Below are 18,914 nucleotides of genomic sequence, written 5' to 3'. Positions count from 1 at the left end.
TTTCGAAACTTCAAGAGTGGTCCCACTTCCTCTGCTGCAAAGCAAGAGGGGAACTTTGCTCAATCCAAGCCAACCTGGAGACCTAATCAGGCTTGGAACAAGGGTAAACAGGCCAAAAAGCCTGCTGCTGCCACTAAGTCAGCATGAAGGGGTAGCCCCCGATCCGGGACCGGATTTAGTAGGGGGCAGACTCTCTCTCTTTGCTCAGGCCTGGGCAAGAGACATTCAGGATTCCTGGGCAGTAGAAATTATTACCCAGGGATACCTTCTAGATTTCAAGGATTCCCCTTTAAGGGGGAGGTTCCATCTTTCTCAATTGTCTGTAAACCCGACAAAAAGAGAGGCGTTCTTACGCTGTGTAGAAGACCTTTTTATCATGGGAGTGATCTGCCCAGTTCCAAAAGCAGAACAGGGGCAGGGGTTATACTCCAATCTGTTTATAGTTACCAAAAAGGAGGGAACCTTCAGACCAATTCTGGATCTCAAGATCCTAAACCAATTCCTAAGAGTCCCATCTTTCAAGATGGAGACCATTCGGATTATATTACCATTGATCCAGGAGGGTCAATATATGACTACCGTGGACTTAAAGGATGCGTATCTACACATTCCTATCCACAAAGATCATCACCAGTTCCTCCAACTAGCCAAGTCTCACACAGACTTAGTGTTGGCCTTTCTAATATCTCACGGGTGGAAGGTGAACGTACAAAAGAGTTCTCTTTTCCCCCCTCACAAGAGTTTAATTTCTAGGGACTCAGAAATATTTTCATGTCCACTGAGTCTATCAGACGGAGGTCAGAAAATCAAAGATTTTGTCCACCTGCCGAGTTCTTCACTCCATTCCTCGGCTGTCAGTGGCTCAGTGTATGGAGGTTATCGGTCTAATGGTAGCGGCAATGGACATAGTTCCGTTTGCTCGCTTGCATCTCAGACCACTGCAGCTATGCATGCTCAATCAGTGGAATGGGGATTATACAGATTTATCTCCTCAGATAAATCTGGATCAAGAGACCAGAGACTCTTCTTTGGATCATCTGTCCCCGGGAATGTGTTTCCGCAGGCCAGAATGGGTTATAGTGACGACAGACGCCAGTCTTCTGGGGTGCTGTCTGGAATTCCCTGAAAGCTCAGGGTTTGTGGACTCGGGAGGAGGCTCTCCTACGATAAATATTCTGGAATTGAGAGCGATATTCAATGCTCTCCAGGCATGGCCTCAGCTGGCTTCGGCCAGATTCATCAGGTTTCAGTTGGACAACATCACAACTGTGGCTTATATCAATCATCAGGGCGGAACAAAAAGTTCCTTAGTGATGATAGAGGTCTCAAGGATAATCTGATGGGCAGAGGCTCACTCTTGCCATCTGTCAGCGATCTATATCCCAGGTGTAGAGAACTGGGAGGCAGATTTTCTAAGTCGTCAGACTTTTCATCCGGGGGAGTGGGAACTCCATGCGGAGGTGTTTACTCAGCTGGTTCGGCTATGGTGCACACCAGAATTGGATCTGATGGCGTCTCGTCAGAACGCCAAACTTCCTTGTTACAGCTCCAGGTCAAGGGATCCTCAGGCTGTACTGATAGATGCTCTAGCAGTACCCTGGTCGTTCAACCTGGCGTATGTGTTTCCACCTTTCCCTCTCCTTCCACGTCTGATTGCCAGAATCAAACAGGAGAGAGCATTGGTGATTTTGATAGTGCCTGTGTGGCCATGCTGGACTTGGTATGCAGACCTGGTGGACCTATCATCCCTTCCACCATGGTCCCTGCCATTGAGACAGGACCTTCTGATTCAAGGTCCATTCAAGCATCCAAATCTAATTTCTCTGCAACTGACTGCTTGGAGATTGAAAGCTTGATTCTACCAAAGCAGGGTTTCTCTGAGTCATAAATACCTTTATTCAGGCTCGAAAGCCTGTTACCAGGAAAATCTATCATAAGATATGGCGTAAATATCTTTTTTGGTGCGAATCGAAGGCTTCTCCTGTAGTAAAATCAGGATTCCTAGGATTTTGTCTTTTCTCCAAGAGGGATTGGAGAAAGGATTGTCAGCTAGTTCCCTAAAAAGACAGATTTCTGCTCTGTCTATTTTGGCAGATGTTCCAGACGTTCGGGCTTTTTGTCAGGCTTTAGTTAGAATTAAGCCTGTGTTTAAACCTGTTGCTTCGCCATGTAGTCTAAATTTAGTTCTTAAAGTTCTTCAGGGGGTTCCGTTTGAACCCATGCATTCCATAGATATTAAGCATTTATCTTGGAAAGTTTTGTTCCTAGTTGCTGTCTCTTCAGCTCGAAGAGTTTCTGAACTATCTGCATTACAATGTGACTCACCTTAACTTGTGTTCCATGCTGATAAGGTGGTTTTGCGTACCAAGCCTGGGTTCCTACCCAAGATTGTTACTAACAGGAATATCAATCAGGAAATTGTTGTTCCTTCTCTGTGTCCTAATCCTTCTTGTAAGAAGGAATGTCTGTTGCACAACTTGGACGTGGTTCGTGCTTTGAAATTTTATTTGCGGGCAACCAAAGATTTTCGTCAAACATCATCTTTGTTGTCTATTCTGGAAAGCGTAAGGGTCAAAAGGCTACGGCGACTTCGCTTTCCTTTTGGCTGAAAAGCATCATCCGTTTGGCTTATGAGACTGCTGGACAGCAGCCTCCTGAAAGGATTACAGCTCATTCGACTAGAGCGGTAGCTTCCACATGGGCTTTTAAAAATGATGCTTCTGTTGAACAGATTTGTAAGGCTGCGACTTGGTCTTCGCTTCATACCTTTTCAAAATTTTACAAATTTGATACTTTTGCTTCTTCAGAGGCTATTTTTGGGAGAAAGGTTTTGCAAGCAGTGGTGCCTTCCGTTTAGGTTCCTGTCTTGTCCCTCCCTTCATCCGTGTCCTAAAGCTTTGGTATTGGTATCCCACAAGTAAGGATGAATCCGTGGACTCGGTACATCATGCAAAAGAAAACAAAATTTATGCTTACCTGATAAATTTCTTTCTTTTGCGATGTACCGAGTCCACGGCCCGCCCTGTCTATTAAGACAGATAGTATTTTTTTTTTTTTTATTGAAAACTTCAGTCACCTCTGCACCTTATAGTTTCTCCTTTTCTTCCTTGGCCTTCGGTCGAATGACTGGGGGGTGGAGTTAAGGGGGTAGCTATATAGACAGCTCTGCTGGGGTGTTCTCTTTGCTACTTCCTGTTAGGAAGGACAATATCCCACAAATAAGGATGAATCCGTGGACTCGGTACATCGCAAAAGAGAGAAATTTATCAGGTAAGCATAAATTTTGTTTTCCTCTTACTTAACCCCTTAAGGAACAGCGAAATACCCTGTACATTGCTGGTCTTTTAATGGGGTTTGCATTACTAATAGCGGCGAGACCGCGCTATTTCCAGTCACCAGAAGAGTATAATAGTGATGTACCGTTGCTTGCGGCGTGACCCGCTCTGTTATTAACAAGGAATTCCCATAGCGACAGTCTATGTACAGTGTTAAACGTTTCCTATTTACTTCTATTATCAAATTTTGCTTTGTTCTCATGTTAATCTTTAAAGAGATATTTAGATTGGTTGTATGCACGTGTCTGGAGCACTACATGACCGTAAATAATGCTGCCACCTAGTGTTCTTGTTAATATATAACATTCTTTAAAAACTGCTGCCATCTAGTGCTGCAGACACATGCACGATCCTGATCTTACGTTTCTGCTTTTCAACAAAGGACACTGAGAAAAAAAAGAAAATTTGATAATAGAAGTATATGGAAAATCTATTTAAAATTTGCATGCTCTATCTGAATCCTGAAAGAGAGAAAAAATGGCTTTTGTATCCCTTTTAAGCCTTTTGCTATATGTGAACTGACCTCACCAGCCAAGAAAGGGATGGTGTGTGTGTATGTATGTATGTATGTGTGTATATATATATATATATGTATGTGTGTGTGTGTGTGTGTGTGTGTGTGTATATATGTGTGTGTGTGTATATATATATATATATATATATATATATATATATATATATATATATATATATATATTCATTCTATATTTTGGCATTAAGCAATATACATAGTTCTGCATAATATATCATTTGAAGTGTGAAAAAATATTAATTGTTTAGTATAAATTGTACAATATTTGTATATTGATCTGTGATAAGGAAGGAACAAAGCCTAATGTGTTGTGGTTTCCTTAACAGAAACTGACAAAATCTGGCCTCCTTGTATTAGAGTAATTGTTGTCCGCTCACCCGTACTGGAGATAGGATCTCTGTTCATCATCACGGCTGTGAAAACTGCAACCATTGGAAGGTTTGTAATTATATTTTGTCTAAATGGTTAAAGTGATGGTAAATCCTAGCATTTTTGAAACGCTAGGATTTACCAGTGCTACAAATAAATGGGACATTCAGTCATGAAGTATAAAATAAACTTCATGATGAAAGTTCTTTTATTTGCAGCAAGTTTATGCCGAGTTGAGCGCATCCGTCTGCCCGTGGCAAAATGCTATTTCCTAAATGAGGTGACGTTTTCACCTCTTAGCCAGTAGCGTATTAGCCATCTGGCACAATGTCTATAGGCAAAAAGGTGGAAACGTCACCTCATTGAAAAAGTGTTCTGCCATGGGCGGCCGGTGGCAGGAATTTCGTTAGCTTCTGTTCATGTCTCGGCATTATTATTTTTCCTAATATTTTTTTTAAATAAATCTAATTTTTACATTTCAAATGTAAAATACAATACGAGCACAATTGAAAACCATCTAATTATTTTATAACTATGTTCTTTGTTTTGTACAGTTGTAAAATATTGGCATTAGAATGTATTTACCCAAATGTTACAACTTTATGATTCCTTTAGGGAGAAGGATATGGGTCATACCATCAGGATTCCAGAGATCGGTGTCAGTAAAGTAAGCTGTTTTTTCTCAACTAAATCTCTATTCCTATCACATTTTCCACATAGTTTTCTTTTCGTTCCAGATGAGTAAGAAATTGCAGTGGTTGAGAAAAATATTTGGCTTTCCCCTCAACGTATTTTAGATTGTAGACTTGTGGCCTTCCACATTTCATCTGTGTAAATCTACCATCAAACATTAAACTAAAGAAAAAAAATCTACCATGAATATGAAAGAGTACTTTAAAATCTGTTAAACACTATTCATTGTGATACCAACAGTAAGTTCATTTGTTTGGTGCACAACTGTTTTGGTGTATAGTGACATTCATCACAAGCATAAAGAAAGAAAAAATTTTTTTTTTTTATTAAAACCCACAAATTGTTAATACGTTTTTAAATGTCCTCATTTAGAAGCATGAAGTAAAAAAGTAATATTTTCTTCTTAAAACGGGGAGAGTCTACAGCTGCATTGATTACTTTTGGGAAAATACAGAACCTGGCCACCAGGAGGAGGCAAAGACACCCCAGCCAAAGGCTTAAATACCTCCCCCACTTCCCTCATCCCCCAGTCATTCTTTGCCTTTCGTCACAGGAGGTTGGCAGAGAAGTGTCAGATGATTACGGAATAGTCTCTTAGGGAGGGTAGTACTCTTCGAGATGGGACTGGAGTTTTAAGCAATTCTGTCAGCCTCTCATTGAGAGCCTGGGTGAAAGTTAGAGTCCGGAGATGCAGGGTGAGTCTTTCTGCAAAACCATCCCGACTCTTATTAACAGCTCCATAAGCAAAGTGTTGATGAGTTTCGCTGCCTGCTTTCTTCACTCAAGTCCATGTCAGAAGTGACGCTACTATATATCAAACTTGAAGGACCGTGTTACTGTTCCACTGCATAGATTGCAGTAAGATCGTTTCATTTTACTTTCATTGTGAATGTAATGTAAAATAGAAGACAGGGTCTCAGTGGGACTCCTTTATCTTTATGGAATTAAGGGTTAATATCTCCAGAGGGGGACTTTAATTATGTTTGTTATGTGATTCTGTCTGCTTATGTGTAGATGTTGGGGCTCATGGCTATTATGGAAAGTACAATTCTTTAGAGCTACACAGTTCTTGTGGACTGGCATGCTTTTCTTTGGCCTACATGTCGCACCTTAAGACCGGGCGTGGTCACGTTTTCATTCTCCATTTCTTTATCATGGCGGTGGAGAGGACCTGTTTCTCTACTTGTCTGGGTCATAGGAGGTGGTAAGTGCCCCAGTCATTGGGGGTGTGAGGTGCCAGTTATTTTTGTCCAAATTTGTCTGGTCAAGTTATGGAGGATTCTTGAGGAGGTTTTTTTCTGACTCAGATTCTGTTTCCTGCTTAGCTTGTATTGAGGCCTGGGCTATCCAGCCCAATCATTTATGTTCCGTATTCCATAATAGAGTGCTCTTTTCTCCCTCTGGGGAGAGATAGGAGACCGTTGAGCCGTCCGCCTCTGAGGATTCTGTGTCTAGTGAGGCGCGTTCCCTGGAATTTTCTGTTCCTACACAAGCAGTTGTCCCAAATTCTGTTACCCCTTCTCCAGAAGGAGATTTTCTTCCACCAGAGGTTGCTGCTAGGTTGAGCATGACCATATTAGGAGCGTTGGCGCATTTACAGTTTCTTGAGGGCCAGTGAAGAGCTTATCCGTGTCCTCGTTACCTGGCGGGTCTTTCCTCTGGGAGAGTGGTTCCCTCTGAGGCTTCAGGGAGACAGCCAGCAGGATCGGGGCCTTCAGATGCCCCGCTGGAGATGAGTTTTGCCTTTAGAGTCAGTCTGACGCGCCTGCGTGTATTGCTGCGGCAGGTACTGGAGGCGTGGGAGGATTTTAGTCTTTATTTGCCTCCGGATCCTCAGTCTTCTGATGGCGACCCGTGCTAGAGGAGGGGAGGGATGTGGATCATACTCCTGATTGTCTTTTGCTTGTGTATCTAATCCCAGTCTGTGCTCTTGACCCTGACAGGCTGGTTCTGTCGGTGTTTCTATTTCTTTCTTGGCGTCCGCCTGCGAGTGTATCCTACTTCTTTTAAACTGGTTATGATTTGTTTTCTTTGCAGAGCTCGAGACTGTTGTAGACTTTTCCTTTTAAAGAAACTTTTTTCTTCTCTGGGATTTTTGATACTAGCGATTTTCTTGTTACGAGGTTGTCCTTTCTTGATTCTACAAGTTATAGGAGGACCTTCTATCCTAGATATCCAGCTGGCCCTACTTTATTTCATCTTAGTGGGGCGTCCAATGTTTTTCTTACATGGCCTTACCTGACATTTAAGTATTTGATACTAGTGTTATTGGTACTCTTTGTGGATTGGATTGTCCGATTTTCAGATCTTTCGCCAGTGTTTCTCTTCTCTTTTTTTTGAGGATTGCTATGCTTTGCACTTTCCCTTGCATTTTTGACTTTTGGTCATCTGGTTGTGGAGACTAGGTTCTTAGGGACTGTTTTGTCCTTGCATTCTCCCCTTTTTGATCCTTTATATTTGGGGATCTGGGGGATTGTTATGCAGTCTCTCCTGCCTTTACCGATAGGAGTTTTGGGATTATCGTTAATTTGTTAATTCCTTGAGCTGTAGATTTTCGGAAGGTTGATCCAGACTGAGAGAATATGACAGTCTCTAAAGATTCAGTCATGGAGTTCTGATCTCTTTTGGGTCCTTCCTTTGTCTTCGGACTTTTTAGTGGACAGCCACTGGGATACATCATGAGAGATCTAAGTTCAAGACTCCATGGGGGTATGGCATGCATCAACTTCGGTGCAAATTTCATTTCCAGGTAACTTTTGAGGTTCCGCAAGGTTTTTGGTCTTGCTCCAGCGCCTGGTTTTGGGGTCCGTTTTTTAACCTAGTCCTTGTCTTTGACTTGGCATTTAGATTACTCTGTTTTCAAGATTTTAATAGTCTTGGATCTGTCTGGCATTCAGTAGCAGGCTTGTTTTTCCTGGTCCTGGGGAAATCTCCTTGTTCCTTCTGGGGCGGTTCTTTTATCGTTTATGGAGAGATGGAGGAAGTTTTTCCTGGGAATTTCTTTACTGGAATATTCCTGGGTTTCTTCATTTTCCTTCTATTTGAAAGGATCTGTTCTACTGCACCTAGCCATTTAGCTCCTCCTGAGGTAGTTTTCCTCATCCGACTCTAGGAGTTCAGTGGGTCGAGGGTTTCTCTTGTCTGCAGTGTACCCTCCCTTTGGATTTCTGAGGGGTAATGAGGATAGGTATCCTTGATCCCAAGTTGGTCTCTCTGGGTGTCGGTGCCTCCTTCCTGCTTCTTTTCCTTAAGAACTCGTGGTTGGAGATTCATTATCTGATCTCTGGGCCTTGTCGATGCAGGGATTTTTTTTAAGCTCTTTTGTCCTTGGGACATTGACTGTTCGATCGGAGTAGGGGTCAGTAATTCTGACTGCTCTGTTTGGGCATCGACCACGTATCTTGTCTCCCGAAGGATCTTTACTTAGTTTGGGAGGCCTTGCAGTTGGTTCGGGAACCTTCCCTTAGCAGGTAGTTGGTCCTTCCTTATTGGTCAGGGTGTTGTCCTCCCTTACCCCGTTTTCTAGTAGGGGAGGAGTTGATCCGCCCTGCTTTCTAAGTTTTTCTCTTGTTCCTTTCCAGGAATGTCCTGGTGCAGGTTTGCTAGCTATTCAGTTGGCTAGTTACTATGTTTTGACGTTTAGTCTGACTGCCTATAAGATGGAAGCCTACGGCTTTCTTTTGTGGCGTTAACGGATGTTCCTTTTACGTTCCTGTTCTGCTCCCGGGGTTTTTTCTGACGTATGGGTGTTCAGTTACTCTGTGCTAGTTAGCGGTCTATGGTAAGGTAGTCTTGTCCTACCTTTTTGTCCTTCTGGGACTGCGGTTTCTGGTTAAGGCTTTACATTGGTTCCTTTTGGATCCTTGTAGGAGGTGATCTGGAATTTTTCCTTTCTTTGCTCTCCTCCGTCAGAGTATTTTCTACGGGACTTTGTCCTATTGCAACCTGGTAGCCGCTCTTTTTCGAGTTATGCTAGGGGCTTCTCTCTCTGTTTTGTCCTTGAATCTTCGGGGATTGTTTCTGGAGGTTCTTTCTGACCTTATCTGATTCTTCCTTTCTTTCAGTTAGGGATAATGTGGTGTGGGAGTTTATTTCCCTTGCCATTGTTCATGGAGAGGTTTTTATTTGTGTGCTTCTAGAGAGTGGGATTTTTGTCTCCTCAGAGGCTTTTGTGCTCAGTGGAATCCAGAATTTAGAGTGATCTCTAACTAGGATCGTTATGGTTCTAATTGATGGGCAGTTACCTTGTCCTCTTTCCATGTTTTTGTTCTTCCTGCTTCTGTTGAAGTAGTTTTTATCGGGAATCCGGGTTGTGTCAGGCTGTGGTGCCATCAGAATGCGCCGCATTTTTGTTCCCGCCCCGTTTTGCATTCAGTGTCCTCTATTAGCTTGGGTATTGATTTCCCAAAATCAAGGAATGCAGCTGTGGACTCTCCCTGTTTTTAAGAAGAAAAACTTAAATTATGCTTACCTGATCATTTTTCTTTTCTTCTGTACGGGGAGAGTCCACAGCTTCCCGCCCATTTTTTTTTTTCTGTGGGCGGCCTTAAATTCTTTTTTTATCATTCTTCTGGCATCTTTTTTCACCCTGATATTTCTCCTACTGTTCCTTGTTCCCTTGGCAGAATGAGTGGGGGAAGTATTTAAGCCTCTGGTGTGTCTTTGCCGCCTCCTGGTGGCCAGGTTCTGTATTTTCCCAAAAGTAATGAATGCAGCTGTGGACTCTTCCCGTACAGAAGAAAAGAAACTCAGGTAAGCATAATTTAAGTTATTTAAAGGGATATGAAACCCACATTTTGTCTTTCATTATTCAGATAGAGCTTTCAATTTTAAGTAACTTTGTAATTTACTCCTATCAATTTTTCTTTGTTCTCTTGGTATCTTGGGTAGTGCTTGCTGATTTGTGGCTACATTTAGCCACCAATCAGCAAGCGCTACCCAGGTGTTCAACCAAAAATGGGCCGACTCCTAAACTTACATTCCTACTTTTTCAAATAAAGATACCAAGAAAAGGAAGAAAAATGTATAATAGGAGTAAGTAAGAAAGTTGATTAAAATTGCATGCTCTATCTGAATCATGAATTTAAAAAAATAAGCTTCATAGCCCTTTAATGTAAGTGTTTAAGTGTGTTAGAAGTGAACACTGTCTTCATGATTCTTATTTCCAGACCATTTTATCTGCAAGTGTTTTTTTTATTTTATGCACTGATTGTGGGTTAAAGGGACAGTCAAGTCAAAGTTAAACTTTCATAATTCAGATAGGGCATGCAATTTTAAACAACTTTCCAGTTTACTTTTATCATCAAATTTGCCTTGTTCTTTTGGTATTCTTTGTTGAAACCTAAACCTAGGTAGGCTTATATGCTAATTTCTAAGCCATTGAAGACCACCTCTTATCTTGGTGCATTTTGACAGTTTTTCACAGCTAGACACTGCTAGTTCATGTGTGCCATATAGACAACACTGTGCTCACTCCTGTGGCTAAAATGTAAGTCTGTCAAAAGAACTTGAAAATAAGGTGGCAGTCTGCAGAGGCTTAGATACAAGGTAATTACAGAGGTAAAAAAATATTTTAATATAACAGTGTTGGTTATGCAAAACTGGGCAATGGATAATAAAGAGATTATATTTTTAAACAATAAACATTCTGGAGTATACTGTACTTTTAAGTGCATTGGTAAAAGAGTGACTTTATTCTATGCATATTTTCTCTTTTTAGTTTCATGCAGAAGTATACTTTGATTCTAATCTGCAAAGCTATGTTCTTGTTGATCAAGGCAGTCAGAATGGCACAGTTATTAATGGCAATCAAATTCTTCAGGTAAGTGTCTCCTTTTAGAGCCTACCTAGTTACCAGGACAAGAAATAATTGACCATTAGAAGTATGGAAGCACATAATTTACCAGTAGCCAACCATTGTAGGAAAATAAAATAAAGCGACGCACTCTGATGTAAAAGCAAGTGAACTTTACCCCCTCCCCCATGATAAAGGGTGTTGCTCACTTACACAACCAATTCTTTGACACCATCAACAGATGAATCTGTTTTATTTTAAATATGGTTTCCAACAACATTTTAAATGTCTGACCTCTAATTAATTTTGTTTTTTTACCAACAAAAGCTGCATTTTCAATAAGGTTACAAAGCTTTCTATGATACAATGTATTTATGACACAATATGTTTATACTTTTTTTTTAAAGCTTTATTTTCATCATCAAAAAGTTACATTCAGGACAGAAACCGTAGACATATAAGAACACAATACTTAAGTAAAATGTAGAATACTTCTCTGTCTCTTAACATCTGCAGATTAGATGACATCTTCATAAGTGTCCAAAGAAAGGAAATAAAGAAGAAAATAGAAAAAGGTAGAAGAAAAGAACATACTATGACTTTGTTACTAGTCAAAGCTGAACAATTAGTAAAAAGGGAAACATGATCTATTGCAAAGCACCAAACCCTGAGGCACGAAACCTTCACAAGTGTATCAACTCGTTCTCGGTTGAGGGAGCTGTTGCAAGGAGAGTAGCTGCAGTGAGCCTACCAACAGTGGGGGACTATGTGGGGTGGGAGATACATGGAAGTTGAACGTTATTCTTTACGTCGTATTAGGGAGCGTGGTCTCTTGTCGAGTGGCTAAGTCATCCCATAAAAATGTAATGTCTGCAAATAGGTTCAATTTTTTCCTCTTAAAATAACCATATTCTTCCAGAGCCAGAATATCTGATACTCTGCTAACCCACTCCTCAAATGTTGGTGTGTATTGCGTCTTCCAATGTCTAGCTATGAGAATTTTAGCTCCATTGAGTCCCATTTGTAACAGCCTAAGTCTCAATTGGCAGGGGAACGGTGGAAGGTCATTTAATAGGGCCGTGTTCGGGGTCAATGTAAACTTGTCCGTCTGTAACTGTCAGTAATAAGCTTCAATCTTGTTCCAGAAAGGCCTAAGTCTTTCACATTCCCACCACATGTGGAGGTAGTGTCCTTTTGTTGTGCACCCCCTCCAACAGTTACTATATACCTCTGGATATATTGAATGGATTCGAGAGGGGGTCAAGTACCACCTCATCATGACCTTGAAGTTAAGTTCGAGGAATTGAGGGGATGCCGAGGACCTCTTAGTGTTGCGGAAAATCCTAGACCAATCCTCCCTAGTTATAGCTATGTCTAGCTCCTCTTGCGTGTGCGTGTTCTGACTGAAGAATCCGTCGTGATAGGGATAGCGTGTGTTGCAGCGTGTCTTTACTTGTACACAGGTTTTCAAATGGAGTCAGCTCCCTAAGGTAATCTGATTGAAACGTGGACGTGTGTATAAAATGAGCAAGCTGAGAGTATTTCAACCAGTTGGAGTATCTCCCACCCGCCACCAGTGTCAAATCCTCTCTATCAGCCAATCTCCCTGCTCGTGTAAATTCTTTTAGTGGTATTGTGTAACCCCACTCTGTTGACCTCTGGAAGCCGCTATCTAGTCCACCTATCATCTCGGCATTCATAGGGATGGGGAAGAGAGGTGATCGGGTTCCTGTGATGTGTGGTCGCTTAGTTTTAATAGATTCCCAAGTGTCAAACACGTGTTTATGTATCGCTAGCTCGCTACATTGGGGTGGTCGAAGAGCCCTCGGGACCCAAGACAGCGCGCCCGCCAACTGGACTCTAAGGATATGCGAATCTAGAGACACCCACGCCTTCGTGTCACCTGCCCTGTGCCAGTCCAACAGTCTCTGTAAAGTTATAGCATTGTAATATGTTGTTATGTTAGGTAGTCCTAGCCCACCGTTTATTGTTGCTCTATACATAGAGTCCCTGTTGATCCTGGGTTTGCTCTTCCCCCAAATTAATGAATTAATCTGTCTTTGGAGTTGTGATAGGAACCATGTTGGGAGGGGCATAGGGACAGCCTGGAGTATATACAGGATCCTGGGCAGTGTAGTCATTTTAATACATTGGGTACGTCCCCACCAAGATATGGGTTTTAAGGCCCATGTGCGGAGGTCATGTCTTGTTGCAGTTAAAAGTTTAATGTAATTCTAATAGTGAGAAAGTGGGTGTTAAATGAATCCCTAGGTATTTAATGGATTTGTTTCTATGGATCATTGGGCATATATTTGATACAGCTCGGAAATCTGACTGTGTCATTGATGTTTAAGATCTCTGACTTCTGGGCGTTTACTGAGAAATTCGAAAATTGGCCAAACGTGTTTATTTCGTCTAGAATTGTGGGTATAGTATGGAGTGGGTCTGTGACCGTGAATAGAACGTCGTCAGCGTATAACGCTATTTTGAAGTCATGTTGGGCCTATCTCAATACCCCTCACCTCCTGGTTTTGTCTAATGTGCGCAGCAAAGACTTCCATAGTAAGTATGAAGAGTATTGGTGACAGCGGGCATCCCTGACGTGTACCGTTCTGTATCTTGAAGTGACTGGACAACATTCCGTTCGCCCTAACCTTAGCCGTAGGGTTCGCATAAAGGCTAAAAATGCGCATGATCATAAGTGGACCAAACCCCATTGCTTTTAAAGTTTCCCTTAAGAATCCCCAACTGATCCGATCGAACGCCTTTTCTGCGTCGGTGGTCAGGAGGGCAGATGGTATTTTATTGTGTTTAGCGTAGGAAATGAGGGTTATCGCCCTAATGGTGTTGTCCCGTGCCTCCCTCCCAGGGACAAATCCCACCTGGTTGGTGTGTATTAAAGTCTGCAATACGGTACTTCTGGCCAATATTTTCCCCAGGATCTTAATATCCGTATTTAAAAGAGATATTGGTTTGTAACTGCTAGGGTTTGAAAGATTTTTTTGGGGTTTGGGTATGACCGAGATGTGAGCTGTCAGCATGTCTTGGGAAAGTGTACCTCCCTCTTCCAATGTGTGGAAAAGCTTAAGTAAGTGCGGGGCCAGGGTGTTCCTGAAAGATTTATAATATGCATTAGTGAAACCATCCGGGCCAGATGGTAGGTCTTTTATAGCCATCAGGATCTCCGATATGCTGATAGGATTGTCTAGTGTGGCTCGCTGTTCAGGCTGTAGCCTAGGGAGATTAGCCCCGTTAATGTAATTTCGCATTCCCGTTAGGTGTTCAGGTGCCCCATTCGACTCTGTTATATAATTTGGAATAATAGTCCCTAAAGTGATTAGCAATTCCTTCACTGTCCACAATGTCTATATTTTCTGGTGTCGTTATTTTATATATTTGCGATTTAAATGTTTGGGCCTTTAACGCTCTGGCCAACAATGAGCCGGCTCTATTACCTTCGAAAAAGTAAAGCTTCCTAAGATTAATTGCCCGTCTCTGTGCCTCCTTCGTTAAGATCTTATTAAGTTCTTGTCTAGTCTCAGTTATTTGTTGGAGTGTGTTGTCTTTCGGTGAGTTTTTGTGTGTCAATTCCAGGTGATTTAGTTGTGTAGTCTATTCGTGTACTGTCTGGTTATACATCTTCTTTTTATAAGCTGTATGTTTAATGCATTCCCCTCTAATGACAGCTTTGTGTGCCTCCCAGACCGTGAGTGGCGAAGTGTTTGATGATGTGTTTATTAGGAAGTATTCTTTTATGGATTTCGCTATCTCTTCAGCTATGTGTGGTTGGTGTAGCAGGGATTCATCCATCCTCCAGATGAATGGTGTGATAGGGTGATTTGGCCATTGCATTTGTGTGCACATCCGTGAGTGGTCCGACCAGGAGGTCGGTTGAATGTCTGAGTCCCTTAATAAGGAAAGATGGTTTCTGTCTAATAGAATATAGTCTATCCTGGTGTATACTGCCCAGGGGTAAGAGAAAAAAGTGTAATTTCGCTGAGTCGGGTGTCTTATCCTCCATGTGTCTAGTAAACCTAGGTGTGATAGACATTTGAATACGGAATTAGGGGGTCTTGTTTGGGCGGTGGGCCTGTGAGAGGATGCATCCAAGGCGGGGTCAAGTGTGACGTTATGATCCCCTCCCATAATGAGTGTTCCAATTTTATGTTCGGAAACCAGGTTTTGTAGAGACTGGAAGAACTGTGCTTTTCTGCTGTTGGGTGCGTATACATTGACTAAGGTCACCGGTCTGTGGAACAACAGTCCAGTTAAAATTAGTATTCTACCCTCTGTGTCTGTCACTCTTTTCAAAAGTTGAAATTGGATGTTTTTATGTAATAGCGTGCAGACCCCGTTTTTTTATCCTTTCCTGAACTGTAGTACCCTATTATGTAATCTTTAGAATAAAATTTAGGCTCCTTATCCCTCACAAAGTGTGTTTCCTGTAAGAAAACAATTGAGTTTTTGTGGCTAGCTAAGCTGCGTAAAGCTATCGCTCTCTTTGTGGGCGAATTGAGACCCTTTGTATTCTGTGATATTATGTTTATTATGGGGGTAGCCATTTGTGTGTTTGTTTAATTAAGGTTGGTTGTAGTCTTACCCTCCGTTGTCCTGTCAGTAGTCGGAGTTGGGGTCTCCTGCATAGGGAGAGAGAACATGCGTGGTGGGAAACATTAGTGAGATAATCTGGCTCCGGCCTTCCAGGGTTGGTGAATATTAAAGTAGCAAAAAGAACTTTGGTTTCTGTGCTGCAATAGATAAGTAACAAGCATGAATATAACAGGTTAATAAACAAAGAACAACAACAATTCAAACAACTTGCTATATGATGCATTTGCATCTTTCTAATAATGAGTCTTAAGGGGGGGAAGGGGAGGGGGAGAGGACAGGTGTATATTCCCAACGGTTAACAGTAAAAGCAGGGAATAAGAACTATGTTACCGGTAGGGGTGTAAGGCAACTAACATGCCTGTCTACTTGTATAGCTACTTGAATGGTTAGTATAGCTAGGTAGGGGGGAGAGATTATTACGTTGTAAAAGTGGGAGGAGTGAAGAGGAGCGGGAGGGCTCCATGGGGGGGCCCTCTAAAATGGCTCAAAACTGACTGTGGTCACCATGTAACCTGACACAACGTTAAATTTGAGTCTTTTGCCAATTGTAGTCTCTCTAGTAGCTTAGTGTCCCAGAGTTGTACCGAGCGGCCATCCTCATGGTGGATCAGTGTCTGTTTCTTTGGCAGGTGGTGATATTGGAGTGGTTTTTCTTTTCTTTTTGGGCATGGTAGACCATTCAGATTGTTGGTTGTTGTTTGGAAGCTTCCTTTGTACTGGTTTGTCAGCTATAAGGTCCTTAATTGAAGGCAGGGAAGGTTGCGGTATGCCTAACTGTAGGCAAAATTATTCCAGATCCTCGGGGTCTTTATAAGTAAAAGTCTTTTCATTTTTAATGACTTTGATGGAAAATGGGAAGCCCCACCTGTAGGGGATGCCAAGATCTGCCAGATGTAGGGTCAAGTATCTCGCTTCTTTCCGCTTAGCGAGTGTGAGGGGACTGAGGTCTGCAAAAATCTGTAGGGAGTCTTCGCCAAACCTGATGGGAGATTTCTTTCTTGCTGCTAACAGAATCTTCTCCTTGTCCGTAAATTTGTGGCAACACAGGATTATATCCCTGAGCGGGGCTGATGGAGATGGTTTGGCTCTGAGAGCGCGGTGTGCTCTGTCCAGAAGTATGTTGTCTTCCCTATCACGTCCCAACAGAAATTTGAATAAATTTTGTAGATAGGATGGTATCTGCGGCGGTAAAATCTGCTCAGGCACTCCCCTGATTCCCAAATTCTGGCGCCTTCCTCTATTATCCAGGTCTTCCACCTGGGATTGGAGCTGTAGTATGGTGCTATTCTGTTGCTGTAGGGTTATGGCCATATCATCTGAGGTTTTAGCATTTTCATCAGCTTGTTCCTCTAGGTGGAGTACTCTGTGGCCTAAGGCGTTAATGTCCTTTTTAACATCTGCTAAGCCATCTTTTATTAATCTGCTGACTTTTGTCATGAATGAGTTCAAAGCATCTTTTGTGGGCAATGAGCGTAAATCCGCTCTGGTAATTGGGGTAGGGTCTGCAGGATAATCTGTTGCATCCATGCTGTCTGTGAATTTTCAGTTATGGCCTGGCTTCCACTCTCAAACGTTTTAAAAAAAGAGTTTATTTCCCGCCACTAGAAGCTGTTTGTTTTTGCAGCTTGTCGGATTTTTGTTTTTTGGCCGCCATAATGCAGCAATATGTGTTGGTCGAAGACCGCTTATCCACAAAGTCCCCTCTGTTTACACAAAATGCTTTTGTGAGCTGTTGTGCAACTCTCTGCTATGACCACTTGTTTGAGGTAATTGTGGTATTTATCACTTATGTGACCACTTTGAATAAAAGTCTTTGTTAGCAAATCCCTTTGCGGTGTAAAGCAGGTTTTTATTTCTATTATCCCCCGTTGCAATACTTCTGAGCCCTGCCCTGGGTCAATCTCTTGTTCTCCTCAAGACCCCTATTTGACTATTGCACACTGACCTTGTAAGCGATCGATCGCCTGAGCTCCCAACACCACTTCAGAGCGGACGTGGCCCGGGACTGGGACGCTGCTCTGTCTTCCTCCCAGCGTGCAGCATGCTCAGCGGGCCCCTGCAGTGTTCCGGTCAGTCGTGCCGCCGAACCTGCTCGCACACTCCAGTTCTTGTTATCGACCTGGCCTTTTGATGTCCGATTTCTCTCCGCCACAGGGGGTGTCTGGATAGTGTTGTTGTTCCCACTTGAGAACTGTGTGTGCGGCTCCGATCTTCCGCGCCAGGCCTCCGGCACAGCTCCTCTAAAGCCCCGCTCTTCTGCTGTCTAGATCAGCTCCCGTGACACTCCAATCACTCCTCGATACAATGTATTTATTATTATTTTCATTTTTGTAACCAATTGCAATTTTGCACATTTTGCAAAATTCTTAGGTTATTTTTTTCTGTTTGATTAAGATGAAAAGCACTGTATGTTAAACAAAAGATTTAGTTTTCATTATTCTTAAGAGATAATTTATTTTGTAATTGAGATCTGCAGTAGTTTTAATTATAATCAATCTCTCCACAGTAACGGCTAAAAAGAGCATAAATACACAAAACAAAACACATCCACCCAAACAAGGCCAAAAATTATTTAATATTGATTTATTGTTCATTTAACTTGTGGAATGTAAAGAAAAACCACATTCTCCTCATTCACTGCTATGTTTGAAGGACAACACTGTGCTGTCTTACTGCATAGAGCAGTTCTAGAGAGGGAATACAGTTCCCTCATGACTCCCTGTTCCCACTCAGTCTGTTACATCTTAGGTTATTGAGCTATGTTTGAAGACGTTACATACAATAAGAAGGTACTGCTAGTGGTGAGTAGAGGGTCAGACACCATATCTACAGCTACTCCAACCACATCCTAGAGTAACCAAAATAAAGAAAAGATTGTTTGACTGATTAATCTGCTCTTTCAGGTTAGAAGACTATAAAATGCAGACAAATGTAAAACTGCAATCAACTGCAAGCACAACCAGTTTTTTTTGGCTGAGAGTTACTGGGTTTTAAAACTGCCCATTCTCCCCTTTCTCCCGACTGATTTAGCTAGAGGGACAAGTAATGTAAAATTAGTGATTCTCCTCTTTCAAATGAGGGGGTCACTTGTTTCCCTACAATGGAGGTGATCACTGTGACAAATGGTATTTATCATATGATACAACACAGAATGGAAAATAGTTCTCCATATAGAAAACAATTGTCACTTCAATGTTAAAGAAGTTTATTCAATTTGCTTTTTAAATGTGTTTACTTCAATACAGCAATGTTTCCTCTTAACATTGTGTTCCACTATCACAGCCTAAAGAAGTCTGTGAGCCGTATGTGCTGCAGCATGGCGATGAAGTGAAGTTTGGGGAGACTGTTCTTTCTTTTCATGTTCATCCTGGCAGTGAAACATGTAATGGTTGTGAGCCTGGGCAAGTCAGAGCTCATCTCCGTCTTAACAAAAAAGATTGTTCTGGTAAGTACTATATATTGTGCATCAGAGTAGCTAGGATTGATCTGTATATTGGAAGTATGTAATATAAATTATAACAATGTTATCTCTCAAAAAGAACCATAATGCAGACATGCACAGAGGGGTAATTCTTATTTT

At 41.9% G+C, this 18,914-nt stretch overlaps 1 protein-coding gene across 2 annotated transcripts in view; it reads left to right on the top strand.

The window, feature by feature from the left end:
• The window catches only part of AGGF1 (angiogenic factor with G-patch and FHA domains 1), a 137,816-nt gene that overhangs the window by 93,513 nt on the left and 25,389 nt on the right, over nucleotides 1–18,914 (top strand). For both annotated transcript variants that reach the window (XM_053701382.1, XM_053701381.1), the window contains exons 7-10: nucleotides 4,194–4,305; nucleotides 4,852–4,903; nucleotides 10,649–10,750; nucleotides 18,617–18,779. In XM_053701382.1, coding sequence (XP_053557357.1) covers nucleotides 4,194–4,305; nucleotides 4,852–4,903; nucleotides 10,649–10,750; nucleotides 18,617–18,779 — 429 coding nt within the window. The remainder of the gene's footprint in view (nucleotides 1–4,193; nucleotides 4,306–4,851; nucleotides 4,904–10,648; nucleotides 10,751–18,616; nucleotides 18,780–18,914) is intronic.

This window comes from Bombina bombina, chromosome 2 (assembly GCF_027579735.1).
Source record: "Bombina bombina isolate aBomBom1 chromosome 2, aBomBom1.pri, whole genome shotgun sequence".
Classification (NCBI taxonomy): Eukaryota; Metazoa; Chordata; class Amphibia; order Anura; family Bombinatoridae; genus Bombina; species Bombina bombina.
Note: the sequence above shows the minus strand (reverse complement) of the source record. Positions and strands in the feature narration are given on the sequence as shown.